We start from the raw sequence: 17,971 nt of genomic DNA on the forward strand, positions 1-17,971 counted from the left end.
CGAAAATAAAATAATTCTGGTATGCAAATGGTCTTCACACAGCTCCTAAGTCCGGAATTACACAGAAATTAAAAAAAATCTTCCCACAAACATTTAAATGTATTCACCCTAAGATACATAATAAGCATACCAGATAAACAATTCACTCACAGAAGAAATCACGCTAACACCGTGTAACACTGCCTTTAGCCTTGACACTTGTCTCAATTCAGCATGAAAGAGTGCCTTCTAGTTTCTTCAGGTGTCCAGACTCACAAGGTCCACCCTCACAACTTTACTTCTGCCAGTACCTCTTCTCCTACCTTCCCAACTTTACAGGTGTTCTCCTGCATACCTTGCAGGACTAGCACACTTGGAAAAAACAATCCTCTATGCTACAGTTAAGCCATTTCTCCAGAATCCTGTGAAGTTTGGAAGGTAGAAGAAGAGCCTCTGGCAGACATTAAGCTGTGAGAGAAGATCACAAGTTGTGCTTGGACAGCTCAGTCAATACAAGCCTTCCCCAAGGAAGGCAAAGGTACCAGGTTCAAGCACCAACCCTGCAAACATTTTTTAACAGCCAGGAAGTTTCTTTTGGTATCCTGTATCCAGCTGAAGTCACTCATTAATGGTTAGATTCTCTAAAGTTATTAAACCGTGGTGATGTTTATTTCTATGTTTCATCTGCTGCTTCAAATAGTCCCAGACATTCTACGTGGGATTAAGATCAAGCTGCTCGATATGCAATAGGGTGCCTAAGTATCTGTCAAACCAGGAATGTACAGCTGCAGCCCCATAAACAAGTCAGTTGTCATTTTGGAAAATGGGACAGTCCACAACAGACACATAATGAAGATGGAGAAGAAAGGACAAAAGTTGGTCACCGAGAGACATCCTGGTTTGTCTCGATGCTAACCTCAATGAGTGACACCAAGCCACAGTATGAAAAATATCCTCTAAATATCATGGACCTTGAATTAACAATATAATATACATAATGCAAGTCATAGATCTCATTTGGCTATACCTTTTATCATTTCAAAAGAGGCAAAAACAACTTAGTGGACCAAACTACATGCCTCAAGTCCACTATTGTCTAGTTTCTGTGCTGTTTGGCCTACTGAAGACTTGCAGCTTTATATGCCGCCGTGAGCAATGATATTTTGCGAGGTGCCCAACTCCAAATGTCCACTGCATGTGCTTAGCTTTGCAATGTTCACTGGGAAACAAGTTGTGATGGACCCACATGAACAGAAATTCCAGTGGGCCTGAAATCGCTTGTCACTGACAAGGCGTGATACTCTTTCACCCACCCCACCAAGGGGTGCACCATTTCTCGTGGATACGTTGCACAGTCTATTGATGCACCAACAAATGGGGTAATTTCATTAACAGTGTAGCTACCAACATGTCTGAACACAGTACCTCTTTTCTGTCATTCTATCAAGGCTCCATGTCCACCCATCTTATGTGCCTATTGCGTACAACTTACTGGCACATACACACCACCTCACTGTCACAAATCACATTCATGGGGTAGGGTCACGTGACAGTCTGATATCTGTTATGCACCATCTGCACCATTCCAAAGCAACCAGTGTGCTCTTAAGAGGGTATCTAATATTTTGTATGGCGAGCTTTTAATTCCTAAGCTACAGTAACCAATTATCTTTAAAATGAAAACAGTTAACAAGGGTTGATAAAACAGATTGCTTTACTACATTAGGTATTATGTAGGACTCATTTTAAATTCGGCAATGGAGTAGATGTTGGTCACCATTTAATCCTTAACATCCTCTGAAGCTGGACATTATTACTAACAAAACTTTTTAAAGTTGCTGGTAAACTACTGAAAAATGTTTGTTCCTGAATGAGTGATTAAGTTTTTATGACGATTGTACTTATTCCTGGTTTTATTCTGTGAATTGAGCTACTAGTCTGAAAGAGAGCTATATCACTTACGGCTAATTTTATCAATTAACAAATATACTGAGAAGCAGCAGTGCATAACCTGTTCTTAAAGAGACTTCTACTATTAATTCTTGAATTTACACCAAAAATACTGTGTGTTACATTGTTTCAAGAACTGCAAAACTTCAGTTTCTTTTGATGATTGTCTTAAGATAGAGGTCTGCAAATGATTATGGCATTATAAAATACCACTAAGAGCTCTGTCATTCAATTACAATAAGACATATTATATCAAATTCTTGAAGTCGTCTAGATTAGAACTGAGCTATCATTTGCATACAATGAACGAGATGTATTTCAAATACAGAACGGAGGGGAAAAGGAATATCAGATGACCCCAGCAGCAGCTGCTACCTTAAAATGAAGAGCATGTGTACAATCAACTCTGTAGAATGTTATGTATTTTATGACTGCTCTATTATGAGATATCTTACTTCAATCCCCAAGGATTTTTTTAGACATAACTACTCGCATCATATCATCTATATATACATATATATATATATATATATATATATATATATATGTGTGTGTGCGTGTGTGCGAGTGTATACCTGTCCTTTTTTCCCCCTGAGGTAAGTCTTTCCGCTCCCGGGATTGGAATGACTCCTTACCCTCTCCCTTAAAACCCACTTCCTTTCGTCTTCCCCTCTCCTTCCCTCTTTCCTGATGAGGCAACAGTTTGTTGTGAAAGCTTGAATTTTGTGTGTATGTTTGTGTGTCTATCGACCTGCCAGTGCTTTTGTTCGGTAAGTCACCTCATCTTTGTTTTTATATATAAATAAAATAAATAAATAAATAAAATAAAAAAATAAAAAAACCTTTTCCAACCACTCTGGAAATCTGCAGTATGCATAGGTTTTCTTAGAAAGTGCATTAGATATCTGCAGTATGCAAAGGTTTTCTTAGAAAGTGCATTTAATGTTTTAAGATCTTGTCAAAAGTGACAAAAGAGATTATTAAGTCTCTTCTTTTATGTACATTTTAATGTTTAGAAGTAATCCAGATTTATGTAGTTTACTTCTTTGTGCTTTTCACTCAGTAAAACAATCAAGATAGGAGGAAAACACTGGAGTTAGGGTCCAGCAGACCAGTATATGTTCCTTGATGTGACAGCCATACTTGACTTTCTGTGATTTTTTTATGTTGTTCTGCTGAATTAGAATTGTTAAGAAATCTGTCATGTGCTTTGGAATGGTGTGGCCCAGATCACCAACAGAACGCCCTGTATTAATGATTCTTTAGTCCCCCAAGATCACCTTGGACAAATGCTGAGACTGCAATTTCAACAGATCATGGTTGATTCCTGTCCTCACAACTGAGATAGCATTCTGTCTCAAATAGATTTGATGTGAATAAGAGGTCAAGCACTCAATTTTCTTTGTTTCTTATCAACTGCAACAGCCACCTATTTCTCCAGATGTCTACACTGCAATCCGTTATTTTCTTATTTCATTCTTTTTCCGTGTACCTGTATCACCCTCATTACAGTGCTGAACACAGAATATTAGTAAATTGTCATAAATACATACTAAAACATTTTACTTACAGTCAGGATGTAGTTATAAGATTAGCTTATTGATACTTGCTAACTGATCATGTGCAAAACATTCACAGACTGAAGCTAATAGTAAGTATGCAGACCATGTAATGAATATTATTTTATATAACACCATGAGGTGAAAGCCACTGCATCACAGTGAATAGAAAACCATTACCACGGCTAGCCAAATTTAAGTACTTCGCCTGTCTTAAATTTGAATGGAAAGATGGAAGAATAATCTTGGAAAGCCTCATCAAAATGTATAGAATCAGTTTAATGAAATTAGACAGAACACTTCCTTAAGAGAGACACTGAAGAAGAGAAAAAGCTCAATGTTGCTCCAAATGTAACAATGGAAAGTCCAACCTCCTACCTTCTACATGTTTCCTTAACCTCACAAACCCAACTGCCCATGATGCCCCATTGTGGTGGTTACCCTGCTGCCAAAGAGAGAATCTATGCCCTTGTGGAACAACATCTTCAGCCTGTAATCTGTAACCTATCATCGAATACAAAAGACGTCAATCGCTTCCTCCACCGACACTCTGCACTTCCTGTTTCTTCAATACCTGGTGCCCTGCTCATCACTTTCAATGCCACCTTCCTCTACGCTGACATCCTCAATGTTCAAGGTCTTGCTGCTATTGAACACTATCTTTCCCAATGTCCGCCTGACTCCAAACCTACAATCTCCTCCCTGGTCACCATGACTGACTACAGCCTCACCCACAATTACTTCTCCTTTGAAGGCATCACCAACAAAGAAATCAGTAGTTGCAATGGGCACCGGCATGGCAACTCAAATGCTAAACCCCTTACATGGTTTAGATTCACTGACATCTTCATGATATGGAGTGAGGATGAGGACACCCTATTCGAATTCCTCCAGGTCTCGACACCTCCTTCCATTTTCACTTTGCTTGGTCTTCTTCAGCTCAACAAACCATCTACCACGATGTCAACCTCCACCTTAAGGAATGCTACATCAGTACCTCTGTCCACATCAGATCTACCAATCACTAACAACACATCTACTTCCACAGCTGCTACCCATTCCACATGAAGAAGTCCCTACTATACAGCACAGCCACCCCTGATTATCACATCTGTAGTGGCAAGCAGTTCTTCCCCAAATACTATGCTAAAAGGTCTCACTGACACCTTTGCAGACTGAAATTACCTTACCTTCCTTGTTCAGACACAGATTTCCTGTGCCCTGCCTCATCAGTCACCTACCAACCTCGACATACCCACTGCCTGGTCGCAAAGCAGCCCTTCTCTCTTAACTCAGTACTTACTACCCAAGATCCTAGCAACAGATCACATTCTCCACCAGGGTTTCTTCTATCTTCCATCATGCCCCGAAATGAGAAATATCCTCCACGTTCTCGCACAGAGGTATTCCACCACCAACCTACACAATACTGTTGTCTGTCCCTACTCCATCCTTGCTCACACCTCTTGCCTCATGGTTCATATCCCTGCAATAGACCTACACGCACAACATTTTCCCACTACTCTAGTCCTGTCACTGGCATCTCATAATCCAAAGGCAGAGTTACCTGTGAAAGCAGCCATGTCATTTACCAACTCAGCTTCAACCACTGTGCCGCATTCTATGTGGACATGACTAGTAACAAGCTGTCTATCTACAGGAGTGGCCACTGGCCAACTGTGGCCATGAAACAGCTGGACCAGCCTGTTTCTGAACATGCTGGCAAACACTATGTGCTTCACTTTATCAAATGCTTCACAGCCTGTGCCATCTGGATTCTTCCCACCGATAGCAGCTTCTAGACAGCCACTGGCAGCATTAGGATTTTACCCCCACCCCTGCCCTGCTATCCCTCCCCCCCAACCCTTGCTGCATCTTTACTCCCACTACCCATCCCAGCCAGAAAACTGAAATATTTCTAGAATTCTTTTTTTTGTGCCTCCATGTGTAAGTAGCTATTAAGTCTTTTCATACTGTTTTCATAGGTTGCTCTAAATCTGGGATTTTTTATTGCGAGTGAGAGCAATTATGTTGGAGTCCAGCTGTAAAGTTAATGTACATATATGGAACACATAGAGGAACAGATAAAATCAAGCAATGGAAAATCCAGGATGGAAAGGAACAATATTATGAAAAGGAAAGTTGCTACACACCATATAGCGGAGATGCTGAGTCGTAGATATGCACAACACAACGACACTGGCAGCGTGGTTTCAGTTGTCTGAGACTGTAGTTGAGTGTTGAGTTGCGCGCGCGTGTGTGTGTGTGTGTGTGTGTGTGTGTGTGTGTGTGTGTGTGTGTGTGTGTGTGTGTGTATTTTTGACGAAGGCCTTACTGGCCGAAATCTTTATTTGTGACAGTGTTTTTGTTGTGCCTGTCTGTGACTCAGCATCTCCGCTATACGGTGAGAAGCAACTTTCCTTTTCATAATACTGTGAGAAACAGATAAAGTGAGACAGGGCGGGAAGCACAGTCACTCATGCAAACTGCAAAGCCAATTGAGAAGATTATCCAAAAGCAACACCTGAAGTGGATGAGACCTGGCCAGAGAGTGTCAAAGATCAGTTGCTGATACAAAAAAGCAGATACAGGTGAACAGTAACAAAGGATGACAAGCACCAAAAATGATATGGGAACACTGGTCAGCTGTCATTGGAAAAGGTAGCAGCTATGATTGCAGACATGAATGGATGGAGGTCTCTTGCAGTCTAAACCAGAAGGTAGATGAGGCAACTGACTGAGAACTAAATAAAACACAGCATTAAGATAAAGGTGCACATCTTGACTTCCATTTTACCTTAATAAATATCTGTAATGGGGTATGTAACAGTGTCAGGAACAATTCATATTTTTAGCACAGTAACCAATTCGGTTTCATGTGGGTAACACAGAAAGTTTGCCACACCGTAATTCCAATGGAATCAATATAAAAAAGAGGAATATTAATCAAAGAGAGAAATAAACATTGAAAATTAAAACCAATCCATCACTGAGTCTGTGGTGAATGTAAGGCATTTACCATGGATTGCGTGGGGTTCTTTCACCTGAAATACATTCTGTAAATCTTTCCTACTTTCTCCTGGCCTTGTCTCTTATCTTCATGGGGTCAGCATATTAATCTAGATTTGGCAATATCCGTGGTAGACAGTTGTTGAATGCCCTTCCTGTCACCGCCACAGAGATATATTTGCAACCTGTGCAAAAACCAGACTGCAATTTTAAGAATTGAAGGACATAAAAGGGAGACAATACTTTAGAAAATAATGAGATATAGTTGCAGGCTGAGACACAGTTGCAGGCTATAACCTATGTTGTTGAGTACAATGTAATGCTGTCAAGAGAGAGAAAGGAACTAGGAAGACCTATGGAACAGGATGGACAGCATCTTTAAAAGGGGTTATAAGATAAATATGAATAAAATAATCAAGGTTTACAGAGGGTGACATAAATCAGGTGATGCTCAGGGAATTATGTTAAGAAATGATACACTAAAAGCACTCAATGAGTTTTACTATTTGGACAGCCAAATGTCATGACGACAAAAGTAAAGAAGACAGAAAATTGCAAGAAAAGCTTTTCTGAAAATATCTGTGTGGTGTTCAGTATTACTTGGAAGTGAAATATGGATGATAAATAGTGCTGAAGAGAGAACAATAGAAGCTTTTGAAAAGTGGAGTTATGGAAGAATGTTGAAGATCAAGTAGGAAGATTGAGATGATGATAATGAGACTAAATTGAACTGGGAGGAAAAAAAAAAGCGTTTTGCTACAATTTCACTAAAAGAAGTGATGAGTTGATAGGACATATCCTGAGGCATCGAGCAATAGTTCATTCAGTAATCAAGGGAAGTATGGGGATAAACACTATACACAGTGATCAAGGCTCCACTAAAGTAATCAGGTTCAAGTGGGTGCAGGGTGCAGTAGTTATGTAGAGACGCAAAGACTTGCACAGACAGACTAGCGTGGAGAGCTGCATCACTCTCTGCCCATGTTTCCTGAATTTTGGAAGTTTTATTCTATTTTAATTTGTAATTTAAGAGTGGGGTTCCTTAATTCTAACTTTTAAGAAGCACCAAAAATCTAATTTGAATTTCTAAATTTCACTTACCATATAGAATGGATTGTGGGATTCTGTAAAACATAAGTCCTATCGAGGTATAAGAAGATACTTCTAACCATTATCATCTGCTGACAATGGGACTGCCAACATTCATTCATCTTCTTTAAAAATATTTGTCTGTCCATAGATTCTGCCATGAACTGTTCGATGTTTGCCTTCACGTGCTGTTCTGTGAGAGCTGTTTGGTAAGAATAGTTTCCAACTTAACAATAAATTTACATGAATGTACAAGATTACACACACATATATAGGTACAAATCTAAGAACATACCTGTAAGATTAACATACAGAGTAGATGCCATTTTGTGATTGCACATGTTTTCAACTGCCTGATACAGCTCTTCAAGACTATAGCGTATGGATTTTGATGTTTGAATTGCTATAACAGCTTCTTTCAGTTTTTCCCATGTTCTTTCTTGATAATTATCTGGAAGTTTTGGTTTTTCTGAAAACAAATAACAATGAAATGAATGTCTAACATTATAGAATATTATTTCGTCAAGTTTTCTCTGCTTCTACTGTTTTACAGAATGATCACAATAATTGAGAAAAAAGGTCTTATAAACAGAAAGTCTTTTACTACCAAAATATAAACAGAACAGTAAAATTTAATATCTTAATTGTCCCTGTTTCTTGCCAGTTTCTTTTTATTTGAGTTAATAACAAAATATAGTGTCTACTTATTACAGGCATACATTTATACAACCGGCTACCATGACACAGGAATTGTCTAAGGAAAGTCCTGATAGTGAAGCATAAAAACATCTTCTCTACTTTAACATCACATTACGTGCGTTTCATTGACATGACGGCTGGAATCTATTCCAGCATTACCTTCTGTCACACTGATTATATCTGCTGTAAACCATATTAATCCAAGCCAGAGAATCTGAAATGCTCTGTATTTTCAATTTCACTTTTTTCAGATAAGAAACCAAGCAGTTCAACACACTGTAGGCCTACTATTCTGGGACACATTGCCAGAACTATCCCTTCGTCTTTTACCAAAATTCATGTATAATTGACTTCACAATTAGTGGACACAAGCACAGATATGTTGATAAATTTTTGCCTCAGAGGCTACTTTGGTGGAGACAATAATTATTAAGCATTAAATAACAAACAAAGCATATATTATTGCTATGCTTGTAGGCAGTACACCACAAACATTTCAGCCTTGTACTTCCAGTGAGACATCTACCATTTATCTTTGACTAGCAAACAATCACAACTGAATCAACTCAAGTGTCTCATATAAATTTATTTAACTGGAGCATTAGTATACGGGGCAAGTGTTAACTGCCTGTTGTCTGCACACAAATGAAAGCTGTTCTGTACCAAACAACCTCTTAAAATTGATAGTAATTTGTATATCTCTCCACTGACTATGTTTCATTATTGACTTGCTGTTCTGATTCTATACATCAAGTTTCTCTGCTATCTTGCTGTATCCATAATTAAATCTGTCATTTGAAAAACAGCAAAAGGGTGTACATTCAATCACATAATGCTAACCAGACCTATAATGAAGCACGCACCTTTTTCCAAATCCACATTTATACACTGCAGGCCTTATTCCATTCACAAAACATGGGCACAAAGAGTGACTGCTATTAAGCCTCTATATTGAGCTTTAATACGTCTGATTTTGCCACACTCAATAATTCACAAGGTGTATGTTGAGGAGGCTGCCCTCCCCCTCTCCTCTTTCCTTTCCCCCATGAATCAAGGACCTCACTGAGAAAGGGTGTCTTGTGTGCCTCAAAAATACAGACGAATAGACTGAAGTTAGATATAATGGGAATTAGTGAAGTTCAGTGGCAGGAGGAACAAGACTTATGGTTAGATGAATACAGGGTTATAAACAGAAAATCGAACAGTGGTAACGCAGGAGAATGTCATCAGCATAGTGAGCCCACTGTTGTAGCCAAGATACATGTGAAGCCAACACCCACCACAGTAGTACAAGTTTATATGCGAACTATCTCCCACAGATGATGAAGAGATTGGATAAATGTAAGATGAAACAAAAGAAATAATTCAGATAGTTAACAGAAAGGAAAATTTAATAGTGATGGGGGACTTTATGGGCTGGTGCAAAGCAATTAAACAGATACTCCACATGGTAGAATTTTGCATAGAGCATAAATTTAATCATGGCTAACACCTGGTTTATTAAGGGGCTCCGGAAAGGAGCATGAAAAGTTCAATTTTTACTTTTTTGCGTTTTCTGAATCTGCAGACTATTACCTTTTAATAGATATATAATTTATTCAATTCCGAAGACTACAACTATTTTTAAATTTTTTTTAAAATGTGTTCTACATGGGCGTGACCCACTGTGGCGCTGTTAAACTGCTGTCAAATGGCGTTATTATTAACGTCCGTGTTCATCAGGTACATTTTAGTCTGCCTCATGCAATAATGGAGGTGATAAAACCTATTTTCAGAGACTTAGCAGCACCTGAACTGTTGAAAAAGTGTATTCACGGAAAAACTCAAAACCCCAATGAAAGTGTAAATAGTGTTATATCGTCGAGAATCCCCAAGACTGTATTTGTTGGAATAGAAACACTTCACTTTGGTGTGTATGATGCTGTTGCGACTTTCAATGATGGCACCATTGTAAGGTGCAAGGTATTTAGAAATATGGAAATGAAGATAAGTTCTAACATGGTACGAGCGATGCTTGCTTTAGACAAGGAACGCCTTCGGGCTGCAGACAGGGCTGTAAAGAGTCTAGAAATATAAGCAAGAGTAAACAGGAGGAGGAACAAGAGGAAGCTGGAGGAGGAGTTTGCAGAGGATGAAGATAATCCATCCTATGGACCTGGAATGCACTAAAAAGTTAATCCAATCTTTGTCGCTCGATTCCCAAAACTTTTATTTTCTCATACTAATTACATGTTTTCTAAGGATCTTCCAAACATATTTGTTTCAAACTTTCAGTAAATGTTACACAGTACCTTCTGCATAATTTAACACAGCCTTTTTCCAAAAAACTGTATATTTTTGAATATATAAATAAAAAACTGCAAAAAAATGTTGTGAATTTTCATTACAATTGAAAAAAATTCATCTTTAATAACTGAACTAAAATTTTGTAAAATCCCTGTGTTAAGTTGTAGCCCATATTCCAATAAATAATCTGTAAAAAGTTCAACTTCCTACCTCAAATACTTTGTGAGGAAAGATGTAATTTATAAGCGTTATTTTAACATTGCAAGTATAGGGCGTTCCGGAGCCCCTTAATCATGAAAGAAGTTTATATATGCGAAGGAGACGTGGAGGCACTGGACGGTTTAAGGCTAATATATAAAAGCAACAGAAAGATTTTGGAACCAGATTTTAACCTGTAACACATTTCCGGGACAGATGTGAACTCTGACCATAATTTAATAGTTATGAACTGTAGATTAAAACTGAAGAATTTGCAAAAAGATAGGGAATTAAGCAGACAGGACCTGAATAAGTAGAAAGAACCAGCAGTTGTTGAGAGTTTCAAATGAGGCATTAAGGAACAACTGAAATAAGGGAAATAAATACAGTAGAAGATGAATGGTAAGCTCTGGGAGTGAACGCAGCAGAGGAGCAAGTAGGTAAAAAGACAAGGTATAGTAGAAACTCTTGGATATCGTGGGATATATTAAACTCAACTAATAAAAAGAGAAAATATAAAAATGTAGCAAATGATGTACGCGAAAAAGAATACATCAATCCAAAAATTAGTGACAGATAGTGCAAACTAGCTAAGCAGGAATGGCCAGAAGACAAACGCAAAGCTACAGAAGCATGTATAGCTATGAGAAAGACAGATCTGCATCTACATCATTGCTCTGCAATCCACAATTAAGTGCCTGGCAGAGGGTTCATCAAAGCACCTCCGGGTCTTTCCTCTACCATTTCACTCTCAAACAGCACAAGAGAAAAACAAACACTTATATCTTTCCATGCGATCTCTGATACTTCTTTTTTTATTATGATGATCATTCCGTCCTATGAAGGTGGGTGCCAACAAAATATTTTTACACTCTTAGAACAAATTTGGTGACTGGAATTTCATGAGAAGATCCTGCCATGACGAAAATCATCTTTGTTTTAATGACTGATATCCCAATTTGTGAATCATATCCACAGCACTCTCCCCTCCCTATTTTGCAATAATACAAACCAAGGAACTTTTTCAGTGTCCTATCAATTCTATCTGATGCGGGTCCCACATTGCACAGCAATACTTCACTGCATTTTCTACATGTTCTGTTGATAAATTGCAGCCTTTGGTTTGCTTTCCCCATAACATTATCTATGTGATCATTTCAATTTAAGTTATTTGTAATTGTAATCCTCAATTATTTAGTTGAATTTACAGCCTTCAGATTTGTGTGTTTTATACTGTAACATAAATTTAGAGGAATCCTTTTAATATTCACATGGGTGACAATCACACTTATTACTTACAATCATCATCTGCCCTTTTTGTACTATACAAATATCTTGTCTAAATTGTTTTGCAATTTGTTCTGATCATAAGCAAACAATCTAAGAGGATTGTTCAGACTGTCTCCTAAATTGTTTATATATAGATTAGGAACAGCAAATGGCGTATAACACTTTTTTGGGGAACATCTGGCATTACTTCCATTTTACTCAATGACTTTCTGTCAATTACTACAAACTGTCACCCTCCCAACAGGAAACTACGAATCCAGTTGCACAACCGAGATGACACTCCATACGCACGTAATTTAATCAGAAGCTGCTTGTAAGGAACAGTCTCAATAGCCTTCCGGAAACCTAAAAATATGGAATCAATTTGACATCCACTGCCAATAACACTCATATAGGTACTGCCTACAAGAAAATTAAAGAGGCTGTTGGAGAAAAGAGAACCAACTGTATGACTATCAAAAGCTCAGATGTAAAACCAGTACTATGCAAAGAAGGGGTAGCTGAAAAGTGGAAGAAATACACAGAGGTGCTATACAAGGGAGAGAAACCTGATGGCACTCTTATAGAAAGGAAGAGGGAGTAGATGGAAGACAAGGTAGGATATATGGCACTGCAAGAAGAATTGGACAGAGCACTGAAAGCCCCAAGTAAAAAAAATTGCCCCTGGACTAGACGACATTCCCTCAAAACAACTGATGTCCTTGGGAGAACCATCCTCAACAAGACTAATCTGCCTGGTGTGCAAGATGTATGATACGCATGAAATACCCTCAGATTTCAAGAAGAATGTAACAACTCCAAGTCCAAAGAGAGCAGGTGCTCATAGGCATGAATATTCCTGTACCATCAGTTTAATAAGTCATGTTTGCAAAATACTGAAATTATTTACAGAAAAACAAAACCCTCAAGAAAGATAAGTTTGGGTTCCAGAGAAACTTAGGAACATACAAAACAATACTGTCCTTACAATGTATCTTAGAAGATTAGTTAAGGAAAGGCAAACTTAAGTTAGTAACTTTTGTAGATTTAAAGAAAGCTTTGGACAGTGTTGACTGGAAAGCACTTGCACAACTTGAACAGAAACCAGACAGCAGTTATAAGAGTCAAAGGGCATGAAAGGAAACCAGTGGTTGAGAAGAGAGTGAGACACAGTTGTAATTTATTCATGATGTTATTCAGTCTCTACATTGAAGCAGCAGTGAAGAGAAACCAAGAAAAAATAGGAGAAGGAATTAAAGGTCTGGGAGACGAAATAAGAACTTCAATGTTCGCTGGTGACACTGTCATTCTGTTAAGAGACAGCAAAGGACTTGGAAGGACAGCTCAATGGAACAGACAGTGCCTTAAAAAAAAGAATTAAGATAAATATGAACAACAGTGAAACAAGAGTAAAGGAATGTAGCCGAACTACATCAGGTGATGCTGAGGGGATTAGATTACGAAATGAGGCACTAACACTAAAAACAGTAGATGAGTTATTGTATTTGGGCAATAAAATACCTGATGATGACCAAAGTAGAGATAATATAATCTGCAGACTGGCAAAGGCAAGAAACATGTTTCTGAAGAAGAAAATATAAATTTAAGAGTTATGACTCTTCTGAAAATATTTATCTGACGTATAGTGAAGTGAAAACGTGGACGTTTAGCAGTTCATACAAGGCATACTCCGTATCATTTCAGGTAGTCCGGTTACCTTAACAGTCTCGGATGTTATTGAATTTAGCATATGTTAAAATTCAGGAGCAAATAAATAAAAAAAAAAAAAAAAAAAAAAAAAAAAAAAAAAAAAATCCTGCCCCGAGATACAGGCCTCACAAATGACACTGTGAACACCATTTTGAATATGCGAATTACGGAAAAAATTTCTAAAACATCTCTGGAACAGTTCTAGATATTTTTTTTGGAGTTTTTTTTTTAAAATGATAATCGCTTCATGATTACATAGAAATCCTCCATTTGGACTTACATAACATTGTTTTTCTGTTGATTAGTACCATATAGTTCTACATTCCCTGAAAAGGAAAGCTCCCACTTTTAAGTTGAACTGGTTTTATTTTAAAAAATAATTTTTTTTAACTTTCAAGTGTAAGGTATGTCTTCACTGAAGTTGTTTCTTACTAATTTGTCTGTTATAATGTTTATTTCTATTGTCTTTGTTGCATTTATTTCTTAAACTTTGTTGCAGTTTCTTGTCAGGTTTTTTTTGTAGTGGTTGTTCATTGCAAGTGTCCGTATTTTAGTTGTTCAGTGTTAATTTGTTTATTGAAGATGCTTCTAAGAAATCTGAGACTATCCAGTGAGTTCTGTGTTTTAGTGAGAAATTAGCCAGTTGACACAGTTGCAGAGTGTTTTGTGAAAAGAACTGTTTGAAATGTCTTCTGACTGAGCCCACAGGAGAGTGAAAAGTGGTGACTATTTGTGTATCCATAAAAGAATTATATATAAGAGAAAAAAAAAGACAGACTTTGTTCAGGTTTGGAATAGGTGTTCTCATTTGAAGACTCTGCTTCAAAGTGAAGATGTTTCCAGTGACGACTTTTTGTGTTCTACATGTTTCGACAGAATAACAACAATGATACTATCTGAACAAGGTGAGGCCTCCCATGGTGCAGATTTTGCATCAACAGAGGAAGAATTAAATACCGTGAATCACTCAACTAAAGAGGTACGTATTAGTGCTGTTAAGAAACTGGTCAGCGAAGTCGAGTCATAAGCTCTATGCATCAAGAAAGCGCACTGAAATTACCAACACTATGGATGAATACACTACAGCAAAACTGACCACACTCTTCAAAGTAGGAACTCCCTCTTCAGAAGAAAATGAGCCAAAGCACTCTTGGACCTCTTGCCAGGAATTTTTCACAAATATCAATTCAGCTGTTGAATATTGTGCACCCTACAGTGAAAATGTGCAAGTTTTAACTATTATTCCAGAGACATTTTCAAAGAAAATAATTTTGAACCACATTCAATCAGTATCAAAGTACATGGTAGACAAGTCAAGAAATGTGAGGTCTGTAAAAGGAGTCATTGGACAACCACATCCCTATTATGGTCATCCTGCAACAGTTGAAGGTCAAAAAGTTGTGAAAGTAAAGAGGTACATGACTCGCAGTATTAAAGAAACTTTTGCAATTTATAAGAGCGACTATACAGCTTCACATATTGGAGGATCAAAATTTTATGCACTACAACACAAGTGGGTAGTTCCACACCCACTTAGAGATGTCTGTCTATGTGTGTTACTGCGTGAATTTTGAACTTTTGAGTGGTAACTTTGAAGAACTTTGTGGAGCACGTGACATATGACACCTTGCTTGGACGTTTGAAGTCATTAGTAGTCTGTGCCGTAAAGTGAGAGACATGTTTGTTTCAAGATTGTGGTGACTGCCCTGGAATGGGAGGACTGTCTTTACAGACACTTGGCCTGGAACATGTAACAGATAACTCTGCAGGAATTACATATGTGACATGGGAGGAAAATAAACTAATTAAGAAAACTGTTGCCTTTGACAGTTTCACTTATGAACTTGGTAAATGGTCAGTGAAAGCAGTAACACACCAGCATCTGAAAAAATTGCAACAACAACAACAACACATTGCAGAAGTGAAAGGGTGTGTACAGGCTGAAGAAGTATGTTTAGTGCTTCACTGCGATTTTGCTGAGAAATGGTCTGTAATTCTCCCACAAGAAGTACAAGAGCATAATTGGAGTAATGACCAAGTTTCAATTTTTACGGGATTGACATATTTTCAAAACAAAACCACAAGTGTTGAAGTTATAAGTGATGACACAGGACATGACTCAGCACATGCTTTGCTAGCAATGCACAAAATTCTTCCACAACAAACAGAGGCAGAGAAGGACATCATCATTTCTGATGGTGCACCTAGTCATTTTAAAAATCGTTACCAGCTGTTTGAATTAAGTTGCTTGTGCCAACTGACTGCGTATACAGTGCTACAGGTCACAGGAAGGGCCTTGTGATGGTGTAGGAGGCCTGCTAAAGCAGTGTGCTACAAAACAATCTTTCCAGACCAAATACAGCTGCAATTCAGAACACTGAGGATTTTATGAGGGTCGTGGAATGTTTCACATCCACAGCCCTCATTATTTTGTCCAAAGAGGAAATTGAAGAATTCCATGAGCAGAAAAAAGAAGAATGGTCCAAACAACTACTCCTGTGAAAGAAATTCAGAAGACACATTTCTGGACTCAAAGTGATGGGCGAATTCATACTGCACACACTTTAAAGAGCAAGAAAGAAGAAATTTTGTTTGTTTGGCCAACACCTCAGAAACAGCAGGATAATATTCAGGGTCACAACCTGAGAAGGGGGATGTGTGTGTGTGTGTGTGTGTGTGTGTGTGTGTGTGTGTGTGTGTGTGTGTGTGTGAGAGAGAGAGAGAGAGAGAGAGAGAGAGAGAGAGAGAGAGAGAGAGAGAGACTAGTGGATTGCAGAGGTTATAGACACCAGTTATGAGTTAAATGAAGTTGTAGAGATCTTTATGCTACCACATGGACCAGCTGCTGAATATAGGTTTCCAGCTGAAGGACAGCAACAACGCCATCAGTGCTCACTTCCTGTTCACAGTGTTTTGAAGATTGTAAGTGCTCCAGTTCCTGTTGCTTCAACAGGAAGGCATCACTCTATATCAAAGGAAGATGCTGAAGCAGCGGAATACTTTTAGTTCACTGACTGGCTAATTTCAGTACAAAACAGAGTGCACAGAAGTTGTATAAATTGAAACCATTAGGTCTTTGGACCTTTCACAAACATGTTGGAACCATTTAAAATGCTTGAAAAATGAGTCTCTTACTCCTCTTTCAAATCTAAAATTATGTTAAATAAGACTAGGTTTTGATTTTTATGAGCCTGTTATGTGACAATGTTGTCAAAAAAAAAGAAAAGTTTTATGTATCGCAAAAATTTCAGTTGTTTATAAAACCTGTTCATCCTAAAAGTAAAAGCTCTCCTTTTCAGGGAACGTAGAACTATATGGTACTAATCAAGAGGAAAAAAATCAAAATTTTATGGCTTGGCATTTTTTTTTGGGCAGGGGGGGGGGGAATTGTAAATTATAAAATATTTCAGAATGCTACAGTAAAAGAAATTTGACAGATAAGCCTAAATGGAGGATTTCTTTGTAATCATAAATAAAAAAAAAAAATCCAACAAAATATCTAGAACTGTTTCCTAAATTCGCATCTTCAAAGTGGTATGCACTGGGTTATCTTTGGACGGCTGTATCTTGGAGCAGAAATTTTTTTGGAGAAAACAGAAATATACGTGTTTCTTACTTAGTCCTTCATTTTAATATATGCTAACATCCGAAACTATGAAGGTAAGAGTTTTTCCTAGCCTGTCTGAACTGATATGAACTATGCCACAAGAAAAAAATAATAAAGGTAGAATCTCTTTAAATGTAGTGCTACAGAAGAATCTTGAAAATTTGATGGGTAGGTAGAGTAACTTGTGAGGAGATACTGAATCAAATTGGGGTACAAAATAAATCTGTCGCAATACTTGACTAAAAGAAGGGATCAGTTGGTACGATATATTCTGAGACATCAAGGAATCGTCATTTTAGTACTAGAACGAAGTGCAGAGGGTAAAAATTGTAGATGGAATAATACGATAAGCAGGTTCGGATGGACTGTAGGCTGCTGTAGTTATTTGGAGATGAAGATACTTGCATAGGATAGAGTAACATGGTGAGTTGCATCAAACCAGTCTTTACACTGAAGATCATCAACAACATCATGTGTAGGAGGGAAGAGTAAAAAGTTGCTTGACTCATTTTGGAAATCGAGTTCACGAAATTATATCTACATATCACACAATGCCTATCCTACAGTCTACTACTAAAGTTAGTTTAGCATATCCATAATGCTCCTATGCTTACTA

General features: G+C 37.8%; 1 protein-coding gene across 1 annotated transcript in view; it reads right to left on the reverse strand.

The window, feature by feature from the left end:
- The window catches only part of LOC126477717 (cullin-4A), a 109,947-nt gene that overhangs the window by 72,762 nt on the left and 19,214 nt on the right, over positions 1–17,971 (reverse strand). The window contains exons 2-3 of the mRNA XM_050103640.1: positions 7,882–8,055; positions 7,599–7,788 (exon numbers count right to left, since the gene is read on the reverse strand). Of these exons, the coding sequence (XP_049959597.1) occupies positions 7,599–7,788; positions 7,882–8,055 (364 nt within the window). The remainder of the gene's footprint in view (positions 1–7,598; positions 7,789–7,881; positions 8,056–17,971) is intronic.

Source organism: Schistocerca serialis, chromosome 1 (assembly GCF_023864345.2).
Source record: "Schistocerca serialis cubense isolate TAMUIC-IGC-003099 chromosome 1, iqSchSeri2.2, whole genome shotgun sequence".
NCBI lineage: Eukaryota > Metazoa > Arthropoda > Insecta > Orthoptera > Acrididae > Schistocerca > Schistocerca serialis.